General features: G+C 47.4%; 2 protein-coding genes across 3 annotated transcripts; one reads left to right on the forward strand and one right to left on the reverse strand.

Annotated features, from left to right (window-relative positions):
- Nucleotides 1-224: 224 nt before the first annotated feature.
- Nucleotides 225-11,786, reverse strand: LOC119401990 (ribosomal protein rpl-36.A). Of its 2 annotated transcripts, none has more exons than XM_037669025.2 (5): nucleotides 11,756-11,786; nucleotides 11,189-11,297; nucleotides 8,153-8,220; nucleotides 2,095-2,211; nucleotides 225-314 (listed from the first exon to the last, which is right to left on the reverse strand). In XM_037669025.2, exons 1-5 carry the CDS (start codon nucleotides 11,756-11,758, stop codon nucleotides 294-296), a joined length of 318 nt encoding a protein of 105 aa, XP_037524953.1. In that variant the 5' UTR covers nucleotides 11,759-11,786; the 3' UTR covers nucleotides 225-293. The 2 variants fall into 2 exon arrangements, with proteins under 2 accessions (XP_037524953.1, XP_037524954.1); XM_037669026.2 differs by having other exon boundaries at nucleotides 11,620-11,764.
- A 210-nt stretch (nucleotides 11,787-11,996) lies between these two features.
- LOC119401989 (uncharacterized) lies at nucleotides 11,997-26,781 on the forward strand. Its single transcript, XM_037669024.2, has 4 exons — nucleotides 11,997-12,246; nucleotides 16,285-16,323; nucleotides 22,984-22,996; nucleotides 24,926-26,781. The coding sequence occupies exons 1-4, from the start codon at nucleotides 12,127-12,129 to the stop codon at nucleotides 25,096-25,098; spliced, it is 345 nt and encodes a 114-aa protein (XP_037524952.1). The 5' UTR covers nucleotides 11,997-12,126; the 3' UTR covers nucleotides 25,099-26,781.
- Nucleotides 26,782-27,026: the final 245 nt, after the last annotated feature.

The following is a 27,026-nucleotide window of genomic DNA, read 5'->3' on the forward strand; positions in this document are numbered from 1 at the left end:
GACTGGTCAGAAATCTGGAGAGTTGGCAGGTATGCACTCTTCGGTTAAACGTAGCCAGTACTAATATTTCGAGAATGCTTTTGGCAGTACGACCAAAGGAAGGTTTTCATTCTCAACTGATCACTTTCAGCAATCGAAACTTCTAGCAGGCATTGATTGGCTAAACCACCAGCTTCAGTGAGACAAGACTGCAGTTCTGCCGAGAAACTACACAAACACAGGTAAAGAAGATGGCGCCATTTTTTTCATTATAGCTTGTGCTGCTGCTGGGGGATGGAATTTACACAGGCAGATTAGAACTGGATCATTTGTCCCTGAAAGGAAAAAGAAAGAATGTACGATTAATGCCAAGCCATAACAAATGCCATCTTAACATCTAATAGTCTAATCTTAACTTCTAAATATTAGACCGGAAGGTCTAATATTTCTTGCATAACTGCACTTTCTGAGTGCATAAACTGGAATGCTAGTTTCCACTTTTTGCTTGCCCTTTCCCGCAGCAAGACAAAGGCGCTGCGGCTATCCTGAAGATATCTATCTGAATCTATCTTATCCTGAAGACCCTATCTTTTCTCTTTACCAAGGCAGTACCAAGATAACAGCATTGCACAAAGGGCAAATGCATGCTCCGTAGCAAGACTGCACCCCCCCCCCCCAAGTCTTTCTTCTACGCGTTTATGCAACAACATGCTTAGAAAAGTGCCATTTTTTAACTTCTACCTCACATTTCTTGACATGACATAGTAATATGTGAAGACTTGAAAAAAGAAATCTTAAAGCTTTAACCAATAGGAACATTCTATTTGCGGAGCCCCCCTTTATAAACGGGGCAGGCGGTAAGATGTAGGAGCTGGCAGTGTCCCCTAGCTACCAAAGGTGTTCTCGACTCTTCAAGCTAAACTGCTGGCTCATTCACGATGAAATTTCACTAGAGATAGCTTTCTGCCAGCACGGAAAGGTTACCTTACTACAATCAATAATTTAGATTCAACAAGGACCTCGCCAAATGGTTTAAAATGCAGTCTGATCTTGTTAAACAGAACCTGAAGGAACCAGAAAGACATGATGATTTACTGGGAGTTTCTTTTGCCGAGGAATAGGTACAACAGTGCACCAGTCAAATACAAAACCAATGAAATTAGAGGCAGCAGTCCTGTTCAAGCAGCAACTGCGCTTATCACTAACCAAGAACATACTGTTACCAATTCAGCAGATCGTATTCAAGCTTGAAAGTCTATATTTCAGCCACGGTTGTGCTGACGAAAGCAAGATCAATCGGTGCTCGCACCAAATTTGTATCCCCTGCCAACCTAAACCTCACCGCCATAGCCAAATGATTTCGAGTTTTTTGCAACACTTATTGGGAGACAGGTTAACTATGACCGACTATTATCACCGATGAATATTTTTACCTGGAGTCAAGGTACAAATGCAGGATGTGCAAATCACACACAGCAGGCTGCAAAGTTCAGCTTTAAACCTATCGGCTCGTCTAGCTTTGTCCTTAACGGGCAGCTGGTGAATTCTGGATTGGCTTTGGCTTCACTACTTTTAGCATCGAGCCGGCGCGAGCAATGTTTCACAATAAGAACATCCTTTCTGCTAGACTCCGAAGCTGAATTTGCTTGCTGATGTGCATAGCAGATCCCTGAATCATCGAACCCTGCAGTGCACCCAATACTTCAATCACCCCTACCGAATGCATCTCTTCGGTAATTTGAGGTGCCTGCAGAACTAGGCAAATTATCAGTCTGCAACTGTATCAAATTTAGCAGGTGCTATTTGCCTTTCTTGTACCCGATAAATCGAAAATGCGTGTTGTCAACAGCAACGCGAATCAAAAGTTATCTGGCCACAGCAGAATGGGCACAATCGATTGCCACTAGAAAAAGGCTGCGATCACTGCAGACAGTGTCACTTTAGCTTCATCATGGCAACTAACGCACGCAAGCAGTGATAAACGTTAGCCTGTCGCGAAATGCTAACCCTGTAACACATCGATGTGAAACAGCCAGTGGTCTATATTTGACGCCCCTACTTAGGCAACACTGTGCACCAGAAAGTGCAGGCGGCATCCAGTCTAATTGAACGTACCTTGCGCTTCTTGTCACCGCCAATCTCGAAGTGCTTGCAGCGCTTGATGGGCAGCTGCTTGCGGTTCTTGCATTCGGTGCACTCCATACGCAGCACAATCTTCTTTGTCGTCTTGGCCTGCACAGAGCAGAGAGACGAGGCACATCAGTAGAGCACTACCAATCAATCCAAGTAATCAACCATCACGCACTCCAGCAAATAAGGTGCAAGTCGTGGTGAGTGGGTCAATGGAGTCTTTTAGCAAGTTACAGAAATATGGTATGGCCTTACTGTACTGCTCCTCCTTTCCCGCCCGTCGTGTTTAATTCGATCCCATTGAGAGTGCGTCCCCCGAACGACAGTTTCCTCGTTAACAAAGAGTAGGCTGAGAGGCAACAATGAGATGTGACAGCCCTAAAGTAATGTTTGGAAAAACAATTGTGGCCTTGGGATGCCTTCAGTGGAATTAGGGGTGGCCAAAGCATAACGAGCAGGAAATGAGCGGTAAGGTAAGACTACCGTAATTCCGCACCGTATTGCCATAACTTGCTAAAGACTTGCATTACCACAGTGTAAGATACATGCTTCTTGGGTGAGGACACTCACGATACGCAATCGACCAATGAAAGCAACGACACGCATCCGTCGGTGCAGTGACAGCAGCAGACATCTATCGGTGGGACATCCGACCGGCTCTGGTGATCATTTTCCCCAACTAAGCAACAGAGGGTGCGACTTGCTATCCACCACCATCATCATCATCCTCTGATTACCATCGTCATCACAGGTGTACGCATGTTTCCCTATTTGAGGGGGGGGGGGGGGCAAATTTCACTGCAGCGCCTCCCATTGGTACAGTCTGAAAGAAAACGAGCTTTGTAACTGATGCAAAGATGAAAAGTAAGTGATGACGTGTACAGTATCTCACAAAGGCCTGCCACTGGCCCCCAGATTTCCAGGGTAAAGGTGGGAAATAAACAGATCTTTGAATGCAACATCAGGGGTCTCCGGTCGGCATTAACGTCAAAAGACATGCGTAGTCATAACTCTGTGCATTAAAAAATGACGGGAAAGGTCCGATTGAGTAAAGATATGGGGTGGAATTGGTGCCCCTATTTAAATAAATGGGATGGGGCAGGGCCCCCTCCCCCTGCCCTGCGCACGCCTATGATCTTCATCAATTGACACCTCAGCGACAGCATCCTCGAATCTCGAAGGCTAAGCTTTGCTGTCAAAGGCAAGTCACGGCCGCCTCATTCATCTTCCCGAACTGGTTGCATCAGAATCGGCATGGATAATCCGCTGCGGCATGCATGGACACGCATATCCCATGTTCGGCAAGTCTCCAGCGTTTGTTCTCTCGTGGCCTTTTTTACTGGTCGATCCGGAGCCAAAAACCCTGGAGCAAGCACTCGGATTTCACAAATCTGAGTGCCAGGAAAAAGCAAAAACACTCCATGAGGGAGCATGCAAGAAATCTAGCCCGTGACACAAACCGGTACCCGAAGCTATGCCTCGGCACAACACGCGACAAATGCGATCCGGGCAACACAGGCCGTTTCCACCAGAGTCCATGCCGCAGCAGCGGAGCAAGTGAGAGCGATCTGGTGTGAGGCTAGCTGATCCAAAATGACCAGTGAAAAGAGTGAGCCCAATCCGAATTGACCAATGAAATTCGTATTTGTCACCGCGGAGCAAGAAAGCCCGCTCTCAATCGACTCCTGAAAAGTGACGTCGGTCAGCAGTCGAGGGGGCGCAAGAAGCGACGTAGTGATATGATTGCTGAAACCTCCAGGGTGCATAATTTGCTGCAAGCCTGCACCAAGACATTGTTTTGTCCATCTTTTGGAGAAAGACAACTGCAAGCGCCCAAAATGTGTCACCAGTTTACGGGTCCAGTTTGTTTTTGCAAGTTTAATTACCAGTGCTCCTCACAGTCACATGAATAGCTCTGAGAAGACTCAACGTGTTATGCCACAAGCTGCATCGCCAGTCACGTCGCAAAGCGTGGGGAACTTTCACACATATGCCAATGGCTTGAGGCATGCGTAAGCTAGCTAGAAAGCACAAAAGAGTACTGAAAAAACTTTCAAGGCGAAATAACTTGCAAGATGGATTTGTGTGGACACACACAGACACAGATTTACAAAAGAAACGACAGGCCTGCACAGAAGGCACAGTGCAGTCACAACAAAAGCTGGAAGAGCAGCCTTTCTAGAGCCCGTTCTAAACTTTCTTAGGGAAACTAATACAAGTACACATGCAAGGCATCCACTACGCCAGGGGCCTCAAACACGTGGCCCGCAGGCCTCTCTCCAGTGGTCCAATACACACATGACTGCCTTCATCCCATATTCTTCTAATTTTTTAATAAGTATGTTCATGAGCTACACAGGCATGACCAGTCTAAAGCATTTTTTTTTTCCTGAGGCACCCACTGTGGTCACGATGTGTTCATACATAACCATGAAACAACAACTCTACAGTTTAGAACTGGCATCAATTTAGTCATTATGGACATCAGTATGGACTCCTGGCGCGAAATCTGCATCAGAAATGACCCATATATGATAAGGGACAAGTCTTTCAAATGGCGACATTAGCTGACATAGTGTAGAAACTTTTGTTTTGTGTGCTCACGTGGTCAGCTATGTTGACAAAAAACCCTGCTGGGTCCCGCTGCTGCTCCCCGAAACCAAAACTGGAAGTGGGCACTATAAGAACGTCTTCAAATAATGAACTGTTGCATGCTCAAGCGAGAGACGTTTCCAGCCTTTATAAGCGAGTGATTAGCTACTTGTTGCAACAGAAAAAGAAGACGTAAAATTTTTGTGTAGGTACTCTTTTCAAGGTCCAGTAAGCAACACTGCAGTCCAAACTTTGTGATGGCGAGATAGCTGCGTACTTGTACCATGTGAACATGCTGATGCAAGGATTTGGCAAATAAGTGCCGTAATAATGAAGTTACACAGTATGGAACAACCTGCTTCGGCTGGTTTCTGTTTCTTACTTGGCCTTGCCACCTTTCTCGGCAACGAAGAGGGGCAAGCGCAGCCCGTTGTCATGAACACGCCCACTTCGGCAACATAGCATGAAATCGGTGATCACATCATCGGTACGCAGCAAACAACCGAGCAAGGCTTCCTCCACGTGTCGCTCGTGTCCTAGCAGGCCAGTGCAAGGGGCACGAGGCACTCCCAAGGTAAACAAGTACACTCCAACCTCATTATAACTAAGTCACATCTGACACGAAAATAAGTTCGTTATATCCGAAAATTCGTTATAAATGTGTATTGGTAACACTAACTATGACAAGACTATTCTTCATTTACTTCGTTACAACCAGGTTTGTTTTATCGAGGTTTGAGTGTAAGCCATGGGCGCATGCGCCCTTTCCCCTAGCAGTGAAGTCGCAAGATGCCTCTTGATATCGGAGGCTTTCGTTCTGGGGACTGCACAGCCAGAACTGCATTACCACATGGTCAAGGCACCGCTTTGTAGTACAGAAGACCAATCAACAAAGTCGGTGCCACGTAAAGATGCCCACGGGCAACGTTACACCACTTCGCGGGAGGAGAGGACTGGACGGGCGCTGGAGAGGGGCGTAGTAATTGTTTTTCGAAATGGAGTGCCTGCGCGGCACACAGTGCTGCGATATTTGCAAAAGGTAACTGCCGTGGCCTTTTGCACAAATCAGCGAGCTTGTTTGAGCGGTGTAAAAAAAAGCTGGAGGCTGTTTACTGGCCCTTAAAGGGGGCCTGCAACACTTTTCGAGCATGCTCAAAAAGCGCTGCCAATCGGTAGTCGAGGCTCCCGAGAACACGCAAGCCAAATATTATAGCGAAACGAGCGGCCTGGAATTTACAATAAATTCTCGAAGTCAGCTGAAAATCGCTCCCTCTTCTCTCGACAAATGATGTATTAGTCCACAATATATGACGCGATTGTCGGCAGTTCCAACATTGGCTGATGTTATAATCATGATAACACCCTAATTATTACCTTCGTTGTCAATTTTGAGTTCAATAAGTAGATAATATGTATGTTTATATTGTGTTATGCCGTTAAAACACCTAACAAACATTAATATTAGCACTCCCGGTCTCACCGACAGCTCGTCTGCTCGTAGTTGCGTGTTCTTCACCATGCGCAGTGCCAAAATCGTCAATATTTCTGTGCTTTTGACCATCGCCGGTTGCCGTTGAGAGTGGAAGCCGTTCGAGTGTTGCCTCGTCAGCTGGAAACTGCATCGTCTGCACGTTCTCACGACCGACCAAGGCAGGGGTGCAGCATTTCTCCGATAACAATGCTGACGCCGGCTAGTTTAGGATACCTGTGTTCGCTGTATGGCGAGAGTCCCGTTCGCTGTCTGTTCAGTATGTCATCGAGCTGTACCTCGACGTGTCCTCCACGTAGTCTCACGTTCCCGAGAAACCGCGACACAGCAACCAAGCAGACTCGCATCTTCAAGGTAGCTGCACAGCCAGGAGATGGGTCCGTGCCGGCCCGATGCCGCACGATACTTTCTTCTAGTCTTTAGTTCTTTGTTGTCAGCCCGCACTCGCTGTGCGCCCGCATTCGAAGAGCAAACAGCATCGAAGTGCCCACCCACCGGCTTAAATGCTGTCAATCCAGTACCGCCACCGGGAGAAGGGTGCACGCAGCTTTGCCGTGTTGAATACGATTCAAGTGCGAGCAGTGTGACAAGGCGGTGTATCGGAGTGTGGGTCGAAACCCATCGCAGCTGTCATTCGTTCCAAACGCGCACGCAGGTTTGCGTCCATGGTTGGCAGAGCGATGAAAACACTACGGCAGTTCGAGGTGCACACCCAACATTACCAAACCGACTTGTAGTTTTCAAGCACGCGCGATACACGGTGCGATGGGCTCCGCTCGACGAGGACCACGCTAGCCGACCGGAAGTGGCGCCACAGACCACGTGGTTGCGCCGAGACGCCAGAGAGAAAAAAATGAACAAAAAAAATTCAGCCGGCGCTGACGTAACTCAAGAAATGGTCCCCCTCAAGCATGCGGAAATGTTCTCCGAAGGCGGTGTGACCAGCGCTCCGGCTCATGATGTCAGTCTGGAGTGCGCACCCATTGGTGCAGGCTTGCGTGCACCTGTCCTTGAGGAGGATGTGCAGCAGAATACTAAAGTTGTATCCTATTGCAGTGTCTGTTCCTTGTCCCTCTTTTTTTAACACTACTGATTTGCGCAAAAACAAATGATTATTCAAGCCAATTACAGTAGACTCTCGATAATTCAAAATCAAGGGGACCTCAGGATTTTGTCTGAATTATTAGGGGGCTTACAAAATAGCCCCCCAGGAGTTCTAATAAATACGACCAAGGTCGACATACTAACTAGCGTTCTGATGTTTATTGCTTCTCAGTGCTGCAGTATCATAGACAGGTCTGCATGATTGCCAGTAAAGTTTTCAGACATCAGCGATCATACTGGTACTCATTATACAATGCAGGCACGCGTGTGTAATTAAGGGACGAAGTGCGTTGTTTCCTGTGACGGTAGCCCCTTCCCATTCTTAGGACGCTTTCCCGCATGGCACCAGTGTACTGTGGTGAAAGTGACTAGGAAGCACATGGCACACAATAGACTAAGACCAGACCGTCTTGGTTTTCCTCTTCCTGCAATTGTTCATGCGCAGTTTGGCTACTTTGGCCGTCTTGTGGTAGGCAAGTGGCTTAATTTGCGACCGATAGCGACAAAAATGCGAACGTGCAGCTAGAAGCATTACCGGCAGCAGATATTTCTAGACATGGACAAGCAAAAAGTTTGAATTAACCAAACGTGCGCAGTGGGGCAGTTTAACTTAAGCAGACTTAAATACACTGAAAACACTGCAGGCGGACCGAAAATTTAAGGTTTGTTTGAATAAACCGAAAGTATCTATTATCGAGGGCATACTGTATCTCCAAAAGTTCGCTAGCAAGTGCAATGTCTTCCCATGATTTGGTATGCTAACAAGTATGATTTGCAGTAAGAATTAATGGTGCTTTATGCTTGCTTTAGGTCGCAGGTGTCACTAAAACACCATGGATGCAAGAGAGGGGCTCTCACCTTCTTCCTGAAGATAGGCTTGGTCTGACCACCATATCCCCTCTGCTTACGGTCGTAACGACGCTTGCCTGCGTAGAAAAGAAGTCCGTCACATACATGTGCAAACTACAGTCACAAACCACGACTATCACCGTAGCATGCGGCTTAGCATAACCAGTAACGAGTATGCTGTAGTGAGTGTGCAAGTGAACTTCCATCACAGTCCGATGTACAGGGACATACATTTAGGGGAAAAGCTTCATTAGTATCCAAAATCGTTAACTAACATTTTTTTTTTCTTCTTCGCGGGGGAAATACATCTTGTATGACACTAACAACATGCATAAACGAAATGGTTTTTTTCTATTTCTTACACTAAACGATCAGACACACTCTCAGTATGTTACCCTTTGCCACCTTCAGCAATCAGCATGCTCTGTAAGAAACTGCAGCTGTGCTGTCTCGCGTGAAATGCCGAAGCACCGTTTACGTCAAAGTGAGCATTTTCAACATCATTCATTCATCGTCATCATTTGCAGCCTGTTTTAGTCTGCTACCGGACAAAGGCCTCTCCCAATGACCTCCAGTTTACGCTATCCTGTACAAGCTGATTCCACTTTGTTCCTGCGAACTTTTTTAATTTCATCGCTCCATCTAACACTCCGGCTTCCTCAATTGCATTTGCCATCTCTTGGTAACTGTTCTGTTGCTCTTACCGTCCAGCACTTGTCTGTCCAACGCATTACACGGACAGCTCAGTCCATTTCTTTCGCTTGATGTCAATGAGGATTAGGGGGGGGTATGCAGTTGACGTCATCTGCGAGGAGTGCTAGTGGTGGGGTTGCCATTTGTGGACAGTCCGCACGGACAATAATTTTGCTGCACACACAGTGTCAGAGATCTTTATGGAACAAATGACTAGAGACCTCTGGAACACCTCCTGCACACCGACGCACAGACGAACAAACCTCAAAGTATGGGCGGCGACGGTGTTGCCGCCTAGTGGATCAAGGCTCGGTGCATACCCCCCCACCCCCATATGTAACTTGCAAGTGACGTCAGTTCCAGTCTTTTGTCCACCATCACCGAGCCAATGGAGCACGTACGTCTCAGTGACGGCGCCGTGTTCACGTTCGTACGACGGATCATTTGATGTAGTGCACGTGTTTTTTATCGTTTGCCTTGCACTAACGCCAATGGAGAGTCGTTCAGGACATTATGCAGCCTGCGGCGAAGCAGTGTTGACTTGGGAACTCAGATCCTCCGTGTCTGCAGTGTCCCGAGTCCATGGTGCACTTAATGGGTGACAAAACTTCGCACAGGATTTGGAAACATAACTTGCCTGTTATGAAGTGATGCCCGCACACACGAACGTTGTTTAACGTCTCGAGGTTCTTCCTGCTTATGTGCGCATAAGTCGTGTGCTCCGCTTCTCAGTCAGCTCTCTTGTGTGGTCACACAGGTTCTTGTGCAGGAGCCAAATACTATTGCACAAATTGTCACTGCAACGTACGGCGTTGACGGGAAATGCGCAAGCCACACAGATCGACTCGTGTCGTCTGCTGCCTCGGTGATGGCGACTCATACAGAGATTGTATCCCACAGTTCCGCGGTGTGACGTACTTGCAAGTTACGTATATGCAACATGTTTGTCCCCAGACTCATTCTGCCATCCTTCGGTCGCGAAACGTTACTCCTATTATTTTTCGTTTCATTGCATGCTGCATGGTCCTACACGTTTTTTTTTTTCTCTAGTTGCCTCGTTATCCTCCATGTTACAAGAATTCTTCCTGCAAGTGCAACAACCGACAACCTACACAAGTATCACACGGCCACTTTCGATCGCGATTGGCTCCTTTACGCAAACTGCAGAACGGCAGCCAGTACCTGTTGAGAAATTTGATCCCAGTCATGCTTAATTGCAATCATCAGCGCAGCGTGTCATGCCAGCATTAGCTTCAACCAAACCACAGCTTCAGTCTGTTCGTGAAGCTGCCAATGAAACTTCACCGGTGACACTTTTGCTGAATATGGCCGAAGTTGCCCATTGAAAAGTCCTTCGTGCACGAGTGTGTCTTGATGAGCGAAGGCCCATATAATTATTGGCATGAATGTAAAGTTTGTGTTGTTCAGGGCAGCATATTGGTAGCAGTACGCGGCGGCTGCACCATTTGCACAGCCTGCTTGGATGACAGGTCGTAAAGAACGCTGGTGTTTCAATTCGCTTTCTGAGGCAGCTACTGTAATGATGCCGTGGGCAACTCTAAAAGGAGGAGGGCAATTTACTGAACGACTTTTGAGTGTTTCTGGGAGCTGATTCACGGTTGAGACAGGCTCGTCCGGCGCATGTAATTAGAGCACAGCTCTAATTACATGCACAGCCATGACTTGGCTGTGCGCACTGCGCACAGCCAAGTCATGTGTATGAATGGCACGCAGTAAAATAAGGAAGCGATCCAAGCATTAGAAATGTTCTGGCTGGACTCTACGAAGAGGCGAACTTCATTCAATCGGTTACCCTTGTAAGTTTACAGCGTGAATTTACATGAAATGACAAACCACGTCACGTTTGAGCCTTTTGACTTAGCTGTGGGATGAACGTAAAGCAAGAGCGAAAAAAATTAGGTGCTGGTAATGCGCATTGACACTTATGACTCTACAAAATATACAACACGCAATCGCAATGTGTGTAAGCACTTTTCATTTTTCCTCACAAAACAAAGCACATGGTTCATGCTGTCACATGGTTTCTCAAGAGATGACAAACCCTGAAGCACCTGCCAGCGCTCGGAACAACGCATGATTTTGAACTGTAGTACTAACTGCCTGCAACACCATGGAGTAATAAAACGTGGTACACTGGTTCCATGCACAGCAGTAGAGGCATGGGCCTAGTACTAACGTTTCTACCAAGACGCATCCTTTGGCAATCGCTCAGTGTAGACAATCGAAAGCGACCCACACATAAACCTCGTGTCACCCACGATCGCACAAGCATTAGGTCACGGCAATTCGCGTGCAAATAACGCTTACGTAAGGAGCAGTTTTACTACTCACCCTGGGCGTACAAGGAATCCTTGCCCTTCTTGTACTGTGTCACTTTGTGCAGGGTGTGCTTCTTGCACTTCCCCTTGCAGAAAGTCCTCCTCTGTTTGGGCACGTTCACCTGACACACACACACGCACAGAAAAAAAAAATATAGAACACGATTAGCTCACAGTCGTAATCCTTGTCACGGCGTAGCGTCGGGCGATCACGCAAACTTTCACAAGACCTAACAACCCGGTGACCGTAGACTTAGGAAAAACTTCGAGAAGAGTTTCCCATTAACTACACTTAGCAAAGCGATCGAGACAAACAAGAATAACGCCCGCAAAATCACGATAACACTTGACTACCACGCCAGTCAAGTCTAGTGCCAAGAGGGCTCGCTGTGTTGTGGCAACGCGTCTTTCGATACCAAAAATAGCTCAAATATACGTCCCTACCATATTATACGTATATGAAACGAAGGTTCGGGGATCCCTCTACAAACTCATTAATTGTACAGCCTCGATGGAGGCGTTTCGATAGGATTAATTACGATTTAACGCGCGAGCCGGCACGAACAACACACACGCTTACCATTGTGCCACTTTCTAAAGAGGAAATCACGTGCCGCTTTCGCTACGACGTCACCATTTTTTAGCTACGTCACATCCGCCGCGGGGGTAGCAAAGGGGGAAGGCACTAGAATCCTCGTTGGCAGCTTCGCTTTGGTCGTCGTAGACGCATTGAAATTGAATTTAGAGTCTCACCTCGGTATTTTAATAATTGTTAAAACTGTTTTTCTTGGTGACATTTGTTAATGTGAGGTGGTGTGGTTGCAGTTTAAAGTTGAGCAACGGGGGCTCGCTTGCGCCGTGCTCGCTGCACGCGCCATTTTTACGAATTTGAACAAAGGCGAGTGAGTGGCTGTGCGTCGGCTCTTCCCGCAGTTCGCACAGAAAACAGCCATGAGTTCAGGAGACAAGCAAGCCGACGTGGCGACGCAGCAGGCGGACGAAGTCATCAAGGAGAAAGGCGCCGGAGACGCCAAGACGGAGAAGTCGCCGCAGAAGCGGACTTCGGCCGAGGTGAGCGAGCTAGTGAAACGCCGGCCGGGTCTTACTCGCCGGCGCTATGTCCGTTGTGCGAGCCTCCGCACGCCGTCGCCTTGCCGCTTATGATTTCTACGTCGTAACGCCCGTTCCGACGTCGTCTACGACCTCAGACCCGACCAGCGTTCCACGGTGTTCTCTACCATGCGCGAGACCCGCGCGGATTTCGTGTTAGCGCTGCCGGGGGGCCTCTCCTGCCCCCTCGGCTTGAATTAACATCAGTCATTATGGAAGTGGGGGGAAGCGCTAAGCCTAACGCCGGCTGCAGCGCTATTCTGTTCGTATATTTTGCTCGCTTTGCCGTTGTTTTTCTATAAATGCCTCGCCGCCTGTTAGCGTTTCCAGCGCGGTGCCCCGGACTTCCCCCTCCGCCGATCACGATGTTTCGCGGACGACACCGACGTAGACTCCCCCCCCCCCCCCCCCCCCTCCTCCGACCATTCCAAACCTCTTCGCTGCTTTTTCTCGAAAAAATAAAATAAAAAGCGCCGGCTTCCGTCTTGTTTACGGCCTTGCGTGAGCTCGCGCTTTCGGTTCCTCTTTTTTTTCTCAACTCCCCGCGTTCCGATTATCTCGAGAACATAAAACGGCGAAGCGCCTTTTTCGGAACGCCTGTATCTCAAAGTTCCGAGACGCCGGCTCGGAACGCGCGTTTTTGTTTTCCTCTTTTACTATTTGATTCGGTACCGGGTTTCCGTTCGCGTTTTGAGATGCCCAGTTGTCTTCGCCGCGAAGCCCCCCTGCGTACGTTGATCCACGAAATAACAAGAAACGCGTTCATCGTCGTTTGTGTGGAAAGTTGTGCGACGCTCCGCAGCTTACACTTTCCGTTCTTCAATTCGAATGCGGCTAGTTAGCGTGCGTGATAAGGTGCCGGCGATCGCGAGTCTGGGCTCGTGGTGTTCCGTCGGCCTCTGCTACCCCACGCATCACTGTCGCGCGGCTCTTGGAAAGTTCCGGGTCACATCGCTTCTTTTTTCCGCTTGTTTCGTTCCGCCTTCGAGCAGAGAGGTTATTTATAATCGCCCAGTAGCGGCCGCGCTGATCATTCGGTCCGCCGTCTGTTATGACGAAAAACCTCTTCTACGCGTCCTTTCGTTTTTACGTGTTCCCCGCTACTAACCAACCCTTGCCTCTTCGTGTACCACGTCTTTTGTTTAGTCGGGAATTCGTTTGCGATGACGACAGACAGTGATGGTTTTTTCTCCCGCACCCGGTTTTTATCGTCCCGTGTACCGGTGGCCGCCGCACTCCTGTGTGCTGGCTTTGCCGCGCGATAATCTCGTCGTATTTTCGCTTTCGTCGCCATTTTTATTTTTATTATTCCCCGGTTTTCCGCGCTTTCCACTGTGTGTCTTCCCGCGACTTTTGTTGGCTCAACAGTTTCGCGCTCGCGGTAATCTTATCTGTTCTTTGCCGGACCGTTGTGGGAACCGCAACGGTGCCGACGCAACTTGCTCGATTGAAAGGGGGAGGGGGGCAGTCGGAAAAACAAATGAAAGCCGCTCCGGAAGTTACGCTCACCAATTTGAAGCGGTGGAACAATAGAGAGATGCCATTATAGGAGTATGCTAGATATACGTTGAGCTAGATAGACGCACACGGTTTCTCTTGTTTGGACGTGTGCGAGGAGGAAAAGGAGGAAGTCGTGATGGGGAGAGGGGGTTCGGAAGATGAAGCGTCGTCTTCGATTCAAGAGGGAACTTAGCAGTGAGTGAATCTATGAGAGGGGCATTCGATTTGCCGGTCCATCCCCCCGAAGAAGCAGCAAAATAATCGATAGATGGTGTCGCCGGGATTGCGAGGTTAAAAAAAAAAAAAGTGGACGGCACTTTTTCTGGGGCGATCGGAAAGACGGTTGTGTTTCGTCGCTCTCGGTGTCGTAAAAAAAAAAAAAAAAAAAAAAAGCCACCTCGCGCCGATGTAGCGAGCGCACGAATGAGAGGGTGAGCTCTCGCGGCGGGGGCCTTAGAAACGTCGTTGCTTTCGACGCTAATTTTAGTCCGCGATGATGCGTACGCACGTAGGCTCTCGCCATCACCTCCCTGAATCACTGTTGCGCCCGGCCTCCGTTCATCGTCGCTAACGGCGCGCAGTGTCGCTGGGCCAATTAGCGCAAGCTGAGTGTTTGGTTTTGGCCGTCGATGTTGCGCCCGCCGCGGTGGCGTTCCTGCTTTTTTGTTCTGTCCATTGTGTGCCGTCTGTTCTGCGACGCGACGTCGGCCGCCGCCATCTTGCGCGCCGGCCGGCCGGCTTCGTTTCCTCGCCGTCCTTCACGCTCACCTTCAAACGTGCGCCGCTCGAGCCGATTGGTCGGTGCGCGGGACGCTCCTCCGCGCGCCATTGGCGGGGACCGCACCGGTTGCCATGACAGCGGCGCCACGTCACGCGCGATGTTCCGTTGCTATTTGCTTTCCTGGGTAGACGTGAGGGGGGGATCGCCCGGTGTGTCACTGCTGCGACTCGCGCGAAAAAAATGCAAAAGATGGCCGTGAAAATCGCCGTGAGCGCTGCCGTCGATTACGAGGTGGCGCGTAGATGCAAACCCTTCGCCGGTGTTTGCGCGAGTTCAGAGAACTCGCGAGGATTTTATTGCTTTTAGCGAGCTTGAAGAGGTATTGTAGAAGTTGCACGTCCATTTAAAGCGGCGGTGTCGCTGTTTTTACGAGGGCCGTAGCAGTTTAGCGCGTTGCCGATGCAAGCGCCCCGTTTCCCTTTAGTGGCAGGCCGCGTCGTCATCGCTCGTAGTTGCGATTGGGGCTGTGCGCCGCCTTCTATGGGCTTGCGTGGGCGCCTGGATGCATGTGATGGCGGCAAGCTGGGCACGTGTCGGTGACTGGGCGCTCGTGTTCCGTCATTCGAGCGGCAATTTGCGTATAATGGGCATATGCTTCCCACGTACGGGTGTCACTCGCCCTGCGTGTGGTCGGTAAACACACTTCCAATAGAGAATAGAGCCCTCTCCCTTGTTTTTTAAAACCTGATCTCCCGAGATGCCCTTTTTTTTCTATAAAGGTATTTAACATGATGCATTGGTTGTGACAACCTGCAGTGACTAGGAAAAATTACTGCAAGGAGCATCAATGCAGTTCTGTCTGCTAAGCACAGGCTCAATCACTTATTTGCTCTTGTCCTTACTTACTCCATGTGCAATTGTACAGTACTAAGTAGAGATTCGAAGACACTTTTTTATTCAATAGTTGCAATGGACCTATATGGACAATAATTTCAAATACTTAATCAGTTATGCAGTGAATTGCACAGTTTTGGTGTATGATTACTGTGCAAAATGTAGGTCTGTTTGCCCCACTTTTTTTTTTTTTAATAATACATAAACTCCATATTCATGAGCCCCCCCCCCCCCAACTATGAGATGTTAAAAACCTATTAAAAAGTGCAAAATGATAGTTTGGGAATTGTGTGGTGCAGCGACACAATAACAATGTGTGCATTAAAAATAAGGCTAGAACCGCTTCAGAGGTGGGTGTTGCTCGTATGGATGCTTTGCGTGAGCGGTACTCAAATGAAAATTGCTGTGTGTGTGTGTGTGTGTGTGTGTGTGTGTGTGTGTGTGTGTGTGTGTGTGTGTGTGTGTGTGTGTGTGTGTGTGTGTGATACAGCACTGCCCTATTTCAAAAACAAGTTTTAAATCGATCATGTTCCTGAACAGAAGTGCTAGCTCACGATAGAGACAGCTAATATTGTTGACATCATTCATGACACACAAGGGTTAGGTGTTCTTGACGTAAACTTTGCAATTCAGAAGTAGCACATCGGATCTCCACGACAAACACGCCACTGTCTCCTTTTTATGATGTAGTCTTACATGCCCAATACCTCTGTTAATGTGGTGGTCGCCATTCTGGGCATACATTCATTACGTCACATGATGACATTGGCAACGAACAGTTGATGCTTTGTTACATCCACTAGTTTGTTATATCTGGGATAGGGTACAACATGACTTAGTTTGCGCATATCCCATTCTAATCATCTCTCTGTGTGCTCTTTCAGGTGTCTGAAGATGATGACGTAAAGAAGAAGGTCCAAAAGGTGCGTAAAGTGTCTTCCTCTCACGTGTAGTCTTTTGTTGCTCTGGTATAGCAAGCCATTCTCATCATTGTTCATGCACCAGTGCAGAATCAAATTACTGGTATTATGCAGGTATGTGTTAGAGACCACATAATATGCATATTGGCAGACTCGCTGACATACTTCCTCAGCGCAGCGACAGTTTGCAGCATGTGAAAGGGAGATTCTAATACATAGGTGTCTTGATTCTTTGCTGGTGCCAGGAGCGTTATACAAAGGAAAATGTATAAGTAAAGAATATGCGAGTTGGGTTGTATTGAACTATGGGATCTGTGACATCATAGTGATGTAGCAAAAGTGGGGTGTTAAACTCTAGAATAGCATTATGTTCAATTTCCTTGCTTATAAACTTTTTGGCATGCCTAAGCCGTTCTTCTATTGTCACATCGAAATTGTAAGGGAAGCAGCATTAGGACTCTGGTAAAAAAGACGCAAAACGAGGGACTACATTCATTAGCAGTAGCATTTGCGCAGTTGGGCTCTGTCGCCTTCGCTTCGTTGGCTAGAAAAGTAGTCCACAACTAGAGTAGCAGATGTTACTGTACAGTAGACTCTCATTAAACAAATTCTGAAGGGACCAGGAAAATGGTGTTCCATTTAACAGGAGTTTCGTTTACTGAGAGATGAACAGGGGTGCGGAATACAAGTACAAAACCAATTGAATTAGAGGCATTTGTTCCATTTAAGAGATTGCTCTTTACTGAGTCTACTGTACTATGTAAAGTATCAAGCAGTGAGGCATATTCATGCATAATGCAATAATAAATACTCTTTATTTTTCCCGTAAAACACCAAGGAAAAGACTACAGGTCAAAGGCTACAGAACTGTAGCTGGAGTGTGCCTGAGGCCCAACATAGTACATACATGTTCGCGTGGCTGAAGAAAAAAGGCAGTCAACAATCAAAATTAATTACATGGTAAATACCAGGTACAAGGTTGCATTAAAGAACTAGAACTATGCAAGTTGCAGCAAAAGGGAAACACTCCACTGGTGCAAAACAGTCACAGACTGATTTTCCGGACCTCGTGTGGACCTCAAAGCAGTCGAAATATCAAGCAGTCCCAAAAAGTTGTTAGGACATGAAAATGAAGTTTATTTTGATTAGAGCAGCCTAAACAAAAAATCTCCAATAATGCCCTGCTTCATGCTACGCTTGGGCACAAGCAATTTGGTTGTATTTGGACTACAGTGACATCAGTGCGTTGGCGATAGCTACCACTGACCATTGCGGGCGGCACAGGAGACGGCCCCATGGCACCAAGCACACAAATTTCGAAGCCGGACACAAAAAGATGCATACATTGTATCGGTTGGTAGGTTTGTGGTATTTAGCAACGCTGTAGTGGGAGGGCCAGGGTCCTTTAACCTGCACGCACAGTACACGGGCCTCCAGCATTTAAGTCTCCATCGAAATGTGAACGCCGTGGCTGCAATCGAACCCGCATGCTTTCAGTCAGCAACCGAGCACCGTGTCCACCGAGCAACCGCAACGGCAGAGAAACTCTGATGCGCACGACTTGTTAAAAATGCACTTGACACGTGCAAAATGACAACCTAGAAAAACACAAAAAAAAACACGTGTAAAGAAAGTAGATGAGACCAAATACCTAATATGGTTCCCGGCGCACACAGACTGATAGCTCCAATCCAAACGAGATGGCCCACGAGTTGTCGCGAGAATTAACCCGCCGCGCAACCCGAACGGACCTCTCGGTTAACATCCCTGGCGGCGCCGACGTACCACACAGACAGATTTACCGTATTTACTCGATTCTACCGCGCCCTCGATTGTAACGCGCACCCGTTTTCTGCGACCAAAAAAAAAAAAAGTAATACATCGATTGTAACGCGCACCCATTTTTCGTGAGAGAAAAGAACAAAAAAAGTCCGTAGGAGTCAAACTTCGCACATTCAGAAGAACAAGTATTTGGGTTTTAAAGAACTGAAGTTTCAAAAAAGTAAAACACAAAATCAAAAAGCGGGCCTTGCCGCTAAAACTGTCACCACTACGGCGGCGATACGAGTCGCGTAATGGATCAGTCCTCGTCGCTGTCGGACAACTCCTTGTCGCTGTCAACACTCTTAGATTTCGGGAAACCGGCCCTGCTTTGGTCCACTGAAACCTTTTCGTGAAGCTTTGCTGTAAAAAATCTTCTGCTTCTGTTTGCGCCAGTCTCGCACGCACGTTTTGGGAACTCCGAACGAACTATATCCGAACGACCGCGATGCGGCCCGATTTCCGTCCGTCTCTCTGCACATGTAATAACAATTCTTTTAAATGCGGCATCGTGGTACACTCGTCGAGTATTTGGAGTCGGCACTTCCATACCGTCGATGCGAACGCAGAACGGGATGACAATCTCCTCGGCACACGTACGAACTGAAGAAATGGCCAAGGCGCGTAGGAGGCGGCCATTTTGAAATGTCGATGGCAATACGATAACAGAGTTTCTTTTTTTTTTTTTTTTTCGGTACTCGATTCTAACGCGCATGCGATTTTTGGACTCGTTTTTCCGGAAAAAAGGTGCGCGTTAGATTCGAGTAAATACGGTACATGCTACACAGAATACACACAACACTACAGAGAGACGAGGCACGTCTTTCCCGCACCTCACCCGAGTCTAAACAGGAAACAGGCATCTGAATACCGACAGCTCCAAACAAACTCCTACCCAAACCCTGTGCACCTCCACAGGAGCTACCCACACCTATACACAAATTTCACAAGGAGGCTGCCATTTTTAAAGCACTCCACCGCCGCAGCGCCGTCTATCGTCTGCGACGTTTCGCCGCCCTTCCGGTGTGTGGGGTTCCGCGGCGGTGTATGCAGCGTATGCGCTCGGTTCACAAGGTATTGCTGTTCTTCGCGGTACACGGGCAAAACAGGGCAACGCTTTTCGAGTGTAAAGGCGCTGATAAATACTCGCTAAGCTTGCAGCTTCAAAATGGCTGAAACAGCAAGCAGCGGCGGCCCACGAGACGTTCCCGCAGCAGCGCCGACGATGAGAATAATGCCAATGCAGTTCTTAAGCAGCATGTGTAAATTGGTAATTGCTTTGTATGTTTTGTTATAGCTGGCCGGGTGAGGTTCTTGGAATAATCACTATAAAAGAGCGTTAACACTTAGGACAACTGTCGAAGTATAATCGGAGAAACGTAAATGGAGACGAGCGAACACGTAGGCCATTGTCTGGCTGCGCGCTAGGTGCGCGGATTAGTGTTTAAGATGGCTCCCGGGTTTCCGTGCCGTGATTATTCAAGTTCAACGTAACTCTAATCCCTAACAGACCATTTTGGTTCCGCTTGGCACGTTGCAATACAATGTTCACGGAACGACAGGAGCACAAACACCGATGCCTGTGTTTATTCGTGTCGCCGTCGTAGCTTGTGGCCTCTGATCGTTGCACAGGATAAGGAACAGAAGTACGACGGGTGAGCTCAAAGTTCGGCGTAGAAACAACGCCGATGATAAAATAAAAATAAGCCTGTTGCACATCTGGAAGCGTGGCATGGCGTGAGTTCGCTTCGGCGTGAGCCGCCGCCACTAGCGATACGCCGAAAGGGCGCTCGTTTTTGGTAACATTACTGTCAATTTGTTTTCTGGCGAGTATTTCAGAAGCATTACGACAAGCGCACGTGTCCAGGTAACGACCTGGCTTTAACGAACGTGGGCCGATTATACACGACACCCAGACTGCCGCGCGAAAAAAAAAGTGCGGTTGTCATAACGCTACCCCAGTTATTGTCACAAAATTGACAAGTCGAGAAAGAACGTGCTCTCGACGAAACGTTAGAAACGCGTACCTACGCCAAAGAACACATGTCATGCAGGCCTTTCTGTCATGTAGATTGAAAAGTGCCCATTCAATAATCTCGAAATTGCACGCACTAAGATGGAACATTTTCTAGCCGCAGCCATTGTAAATCATGTGCTGTAGCATAGAAATCGGAGAGGTTCATGAGAACAACTCTTGGCCAAACATTTTGTGTATTAATCGTCAGCCTTGACATTGGTTCTCTTTGATGCAGATGATAAAGTGTACCAGCACCCAAGCACAATCACAAGCTGGTGTGGTGACTTGGAGAAATGGCCATAAGTGCAGACACCCCATATAATAATATACTATTTGTCGGAGAAGGCGTGCGACCTGGAGAAGCGAAGTCATTTAAAAACATAGTGCACTTCGCATGCCTTGGCTGCCAGTCTTTCAGGCTTCCGTAGCTGTTGCCGCAGCCAAACACAGCGCAGTGGTAGCTTGTCGACCTGTTCTCGTCCGACATTTCGATTTGCGGCAGCACAATTGTTTCAGCGCGTCGAAAAATGGAAACACGCTGACCTCTCACGCACCACGCAGTGCAAAACTCGGGAATCCGCACACACCAGCGGCAGCGGTCCGCCGAGGTGGAGAGAGAGAAAGCGGTGAAAATACACCGGTTCGAGGCTACGCTCCTCCTCTCCGTGAAAACGGTCTATACCCGGACAACAAATGCAAACTATGCACAACAGAAAGGGCTTCGTATAAACATATACTGTGGGAATGCCCCAACCTATCACCAAGTTCTCCTAAGGCCCTCCGGGAGCGGTGGCGGCTAGTGCTGCTCAGCTCGGAGGTCGAAGACCAAAGATGGGTTATCCAGCAGGCCAGGGAGGCTATAGGGAGACAAGGTCTCCAGGTGTCTACCTGTGCGGTCTAGCCCGGACCACAAACATGCCGGATCTTGTAATAAAGTTTATTCACTCACTCACTCACTGGTGATGATGACTATAAAGCTAACTGACGAAAAATAAAGTCCCCTAAAGCGTTTTGTCAACGAAGGAAGAGCGGGCATGGCCTCCGAGACTCAAAGTTCATACACACACCCAGTCTTGGAGGCTGCACAACAGGCCACTGGAAGCCAAACTCAACCAAGCCAGCGGAAAATCCAACGTGGTGTCTTTCAAAATGTAGCAGCATGGCTCGAAATGAGTGCTTTAGTCCGATAAGTCGAACTTTCGGGTGTAAATCGGGTGTAAATGCATTACTTCTAAGGGAACCTTTAAGTGCACTTATGAAGCCCGAAATATCCATCAAGTCCGAAAAATCGCTCTGGAACTGTATACACACACAAACAAAAAGGTGAAAGCCTATGCACGGCATGTGTAAAAATATTTTTGATGTTCTTTGGGTGTTAGGGCGAGTATGCGACTGTCGTCTGTTTCATGTGTTTGTCATTGGCAGTAGGAATTGCAGTGTTTGATTTCCATAGTTCTCGTACGAGGAACAGTCGACTTATCAGCACTTCTAGTACAAACAGCTTTCTTTTAAAGTAGCTAGAGATATCGAAAACACATTTATGGCAGGTGGTGAAAATCTGAATGCAGTAGCCGATATTCCAATGTAGTGGTAATGCGGATATTACGTTTAACGAAGACCTCTAGCATGCACTGAGTAACTTATGCCACAGTGATATACCCAAGAGCACACAGATGTTACACTTAGAAATGGCACCAAGCGGTGCTTTCTGTTGATTGGCATATCTGAAAGTATTGTAAAGTATTAGAGAGACATTGAATTTGGAACACCAACCGTTTGCTTAACCCTTTGAGACGCTTTGTACACAATTGTGTCAACAAGTGGCTAAGAAAGAGCTCTGCACAGTGAGGGTTGGATAAACTGCACCACCTGCGTAATAAATGTGTATTCTTTTAACTTTATTTTCCAGTGTGCTGTTGCATACAATCACTTTACTGAAGGCACTACCGTGCTCGTCATGCCACTTTCTGCGAGCCTCGTCAAAAGTAGTGTTTCTTAGCTTGCAATGAGGATAACAGAAAACGAATGTGCACCATATTTCTAGCCTGAAATTTGATTCTATTTGTGCAAAAACAATGCAAATAACCTCAGGATCAATACATATTTAATTGCAGTTTAAGATTATTACAAAGCATATAAATTAAGGTGTTACGGCATTACTTTGGTTGCGCTAGAATATTGAGTGCCCCGACATAACCCTGTCGAAATTTGACGCATTTACAGACGGTTCTTCATAGGTAGCATCTGAAAGTCCCCAAAAACCCTTATCTTGATGTGGCTGTTATTGTTCAGGTTGTTTCTTGCAGCACTCTTGGTTCCGCACTTCAGCGCAACAGCTGCATAGTTTAGGTCATAAGGGGCTGTTGGATCTTCATTGTTGGGCCAGTTGTAACTCTGCAAACAGAAAGCCCCTAGCGCTGGTTGTGCCACAGAAATTGGGAAAACCCCACTGCCCACCACTGATCCACTACATTGTCGCTAAACTGAGAATGTGGCAAAGAGGCGCTTGCTGCTCAAATTGCTCCTCAATATTGTGCACGAAACACCCAAGCGTATGCAGCTCAAATGGAAAGGGGCAGCATAAATTGGTGTCCCCTCTGTGCCGTTTGCTACACAGTTTCGCTAGTCATCCACCTTCGCAGAGTGGAATGGCGCATGAACTTTTAGAGATGGGGCGTGCTTTGTTGCGCATTCACGTCTAGCATTTCATATAGCACTGTGGTAAAAAGGCTAAGCTGGTGACAGGTTGTCAATGTATTCCTTAGGTAACTTTGCTTTTTTCCTTGCATGTACGTGTCCCACCTGGTTGCCCATAATGCCAACAGACGGACCACAAAGGTGAGTTTCTAACTCTGAATGCCGTTTCCAGACTTGAATTGGAACTGAACTTGGCCAGCGCAATGGCCCGAACCTCTGCGTGATTTAGTGAATGGATTTGTGAAACTTCATGGAGAGGCCTACTTGTCCGCCGCGTGAAGTTGGCCATATGTGATCAGCACTGCTGACCTTATTCTGAAAACAATTTTCAATTTTTTTTTTCACTGTCTGATCTTCCCTGTTAAGCTTTTACTCCTTCAGTAATAATTGGATACTGCAGTACCTATTAGTTTATTTAAAAAGACTTTGGACATCAACAGGCAGTAGTAAGCGCCCAGTTGTGTTCTTGCCATTCATAATGATGGCCACCGCGTCCCTTGCAACTCCAACAAGGGACACATTAAATCCTAATGAGACTTGCGGGGGAATGGTCAGATCTGCTTTAGGCGAGGGTGTATCTTTACATGGTGCAAGCCTTGCTGATTTTATTGTACATCTTGCCATTCCTGGGTCTTGGGATAGACCTTATCGTCATAGGGCTTTGACCCGTCATGCTTGGCATGGTCTAAATGGTTCCGACCCCCACTTAGTAACCACTTGGGCTTGCCAAGATTGTAAAAAGCAAACAGTCGGAACGTTTCCTTCAATCTGAAACAAGTGAAAACATCAGGCTATGTTGCAAGCTACTCTTGAACTCTGGTTGGGGAGTTAGAGTAAGTTTGTTCCAATGACTAGTGAGATACATGTTCATACGAGAGAGTGGATTCAGAACAGCGCTAGGGAAAAGCTGCTCTGTGGAAATTGCTGGAGTGGATAGGAAGGCTGCAAGACAGTTTCTTGAGCCAATGAGAGTGTGTTCCTGTCGTAAATTAGGAGGCATTGCTCTACGCCAGAGATAATTGCTTGCTCATGGAGTCAGTTGGCTGCTCTTAATCCGCTGTTGGAATTTGACGTAACTTGTCATTATATGTTTGTTACTCCCTACAGTTCTCTTCATTTGCCAGTTGATTGCCATTATGAATAGCCTTTAAAACCAACCTTACCTGCATTTAACAGCTTTTATGTAAAACCCATTGTGCCCAGCATCTTGCTGGTGTAGGTGGGGCTGTTACATGAAGTTGCAGTATTAAAGAAATGTCTTAATTAGACAGGAACCTTTCGTAATACTTGCACCATATTTTCATAGTAGTGCACTAGAGGGACATCTGATGCTAGTGTCTACAAGAGCTGCAACACAACGTTTCAGCCAGCATAGGAATGATGGGTAGTACATGGATTTGCCTAAGCTTTGTTCTTTCTGTTCCGTTTGGCCTGCAGCCACATTGTCACAAGGCACAGCTCAGCAGTCCCACTTCACCACTTTGACCCTGTTAAGCTGACCAATTCAAATTGGCTCACAAGGTTCGCAACGAGCCATTGTTTTACTGAAACCAAAGCACAATAATATACAAAGCCATAAGTGCATTCGAAACCGCATCATGAAGACTAGGCATATACGCGTACTACCCGTCGCTCCCATGGTGGCTGAACAATCACAGTGCCGCAGTTCCTTCTAGTACAGTCGAACCCTTTTATAAGATACATGCACCAAAGGGAAGTTCTTGACTCTTACATGAGGTGTCTCTTATAAACAGGGTACGGTGTTCTCTTTTTTCTGATGGCCACCTATTTTGAAGCAGGCACACTTCAATCAATCAATCAATCAATCGTGTTTTATTTTTCGTCCTTCGTTTACACGATAAAACGGAAAAAAGGTGGCAAGAGAAAAAGCTGCTTCGTCGTAGCTTGACAGAGCTCCTGCCACCCGTACATAGGCAACTTGTCTCTCATGCCCAATAGTCTCTTACACCAGTCTCTTAAATTAGGTTAAACTGTATTGTACGGAACTCAGTGGCTTGCACAACTGATTCATTGCTTCATGTCCCTCCCTCCTTGTTGCCACCCTCGCAGACAAGAAGGAAAACGGGGAGTCGGATGACAAGTACGAGGAGGGTGCCGGTGACGACGGCGAGGGTGATGACGATGACGACGATGCAGTTCCCGATGGCGAGGACTACGATGAGGAAGGGGATGACCCCGAGGGAGATGACGATCCCGAGGACGATGATGAGGATGACGCGTAAAGTGGCTAGTAGTGGGACCGACGACGACACGCCGCTGCTGCTAAAACGCGCCTTCCCCCTTCTCTTCCTCGCCAGACACTCCCTTTCCCCTCTCCTTCCGTCCGCGCTCTTATTCTCTGGGGGAAACAAAAGATAGGGGGGGAGAAAACCCGCAGTCCCTTCGGCCGGCGCTGCAAGCGACGACGTCCGCCGCCATCATCCTAGTGTCCCAGCAGTCGTCGGATTTGTCTCCTTTTTTTCCTTCGTTCGTCGGCCACAGCTCTACGCCGGTTTGGGTTGACGGCTCGACGGAACGCCCGCCGGTGAATGACATTTCGCCGCTGCCGCTTCTTCCTCCGCTGCGTGTGGTGTGTGTGGCTGGGCGTGCGTGAATTCTTTTTTTGTGTGCGTGCGTGTGCGTCTTCTGCAGGAAGCGTCCTTGAGCCAGCCGAAGGGACTCGTCCCTTTTTTTCCCTTCTGTCTGATCCCCGTTCCCGGTCTCCTTCTCGCTCTCCCCTATCCTCCTCTTCAGGCGGTCTTTTTGTTTTTGTATTGTATTGTATTTGAGTTTCGTCTCTCTCATCAACTCATTGCCGTCACACACACACACCCCCCGCCGTTCTTTTGTTCACGGTTTTTTTTTTTTTTTTTTTTTTTTTTTTTTTTTTTTTTCACGGCTGTCCGAGGAAGACTGAAAACATTGGGTGTGCGTTCGGGACAAAGACGACAGTGGTGGGTTGCCGAGGTTTCGTTCCTCGTGTATCTGTCGCACACTCGTTTGATTGGTTTGTGTTGGGCTGCCTTGTTGTACTGCCTTACTTGTATGACGAAAGTGTTTTTTCACTGAAGCTTTATCCTTTTTTCTTTTTCCCCCATAATTGGACAAAGTGCTTGTTTATCCGTTTTTGTTCATGTGGTTGCAGCATGTCTCCTTTCTTCACATCACAAGTTGGACATCCAGAGTTGTTTTCTGTTCTCGACGTCATTCTGTCACCTCGCATCACATGCATCATGACGAAACAAAAAAAAAAACAATTGTTGAAAGACATTGTGCAAACTTATTGAAGTCTGGCACTTCCCCCCTCGTTTCTTTTTTTTTGCAAAGTGCAGCTTGTAAAGCATTGCTCTTTTGTTTCGAACCATTTTCGGGTGTTGTCATTTCTTTCATCTGCAAATATGGCCCAGTCATATTGTAAAATGTGTTTCAGTGACTCTATGTAATAGATCATTGTTCTTCTTCCCACACAAAAATGGCTCTTTTGAACAGCCATGGCTGAATGTGTACCACAGTGTTAAATTGAGAGTCTCGGCTATTGCGTGGTTGTTCAGGGTGCTAGATGTTCTTGTTGCCAGGTTTGCTGGCGTGGGGGCATCTGGTATTGAGTGCCGTGCGACTGTTGCGACGTTTATACAACTGTGTTCAAACGTGTTTGCATATAGGGTGTGGTGTGCGAAACAGCATGCGCATTTCCTTGGCATCACTTTCTTTTCACCGAATCGCCAATCGAGAAGACAAGCTTTGGATTTCCCCTTTTCCCGGTTAATATACATTCTTTTATCTGACATGAAATTAAGGGCATGCACTTTTCAATGCAACCACAGTGTTTATATTTCTTTGTTGGTGGGAAATGCGAAAAGAAAAAAAAGGAACCATATTGGATCAGCCAATAAACTATGTCATTCGATTTTTGCATCGTCACCAAACAGTGGCCACGAGTGTATGTTAATTACTTTGGTTTTGTTTCTTTGGAGTGTGTGTGTGAGTTGCTTGCAACTCTAGGGGATGGAAATGGTTACCTCTTTTTAAACTTCGAATTTTCCTAAGATACAATGGCACAGCTGTAGAGCCAGCAGTGTTCAAAGAAGTCTGCAATTAAGTTTACGCGTTAAGCTCCCTTGCACCCAAATGTCGTCGTCGGGGTCAAAATTTGGCTTGGTGGGAGGGGGTG

This window comes from Rhipicephalus sanguineus, chromosome 8, assembly GCF_013339695.2.
Source record: "Rhipicephalus sanguineus isolate Rsan-2018 chromosome 8, BIME_Rsan_1.4, whole genome shotgun sequence".
Lineage (NCBI taxonomy): Eukaryota > Metazoa > Arthropoda > Arachnida > Ixodida > Ixodidae > Rhipicephalus > Rhipicephalus sanguineus.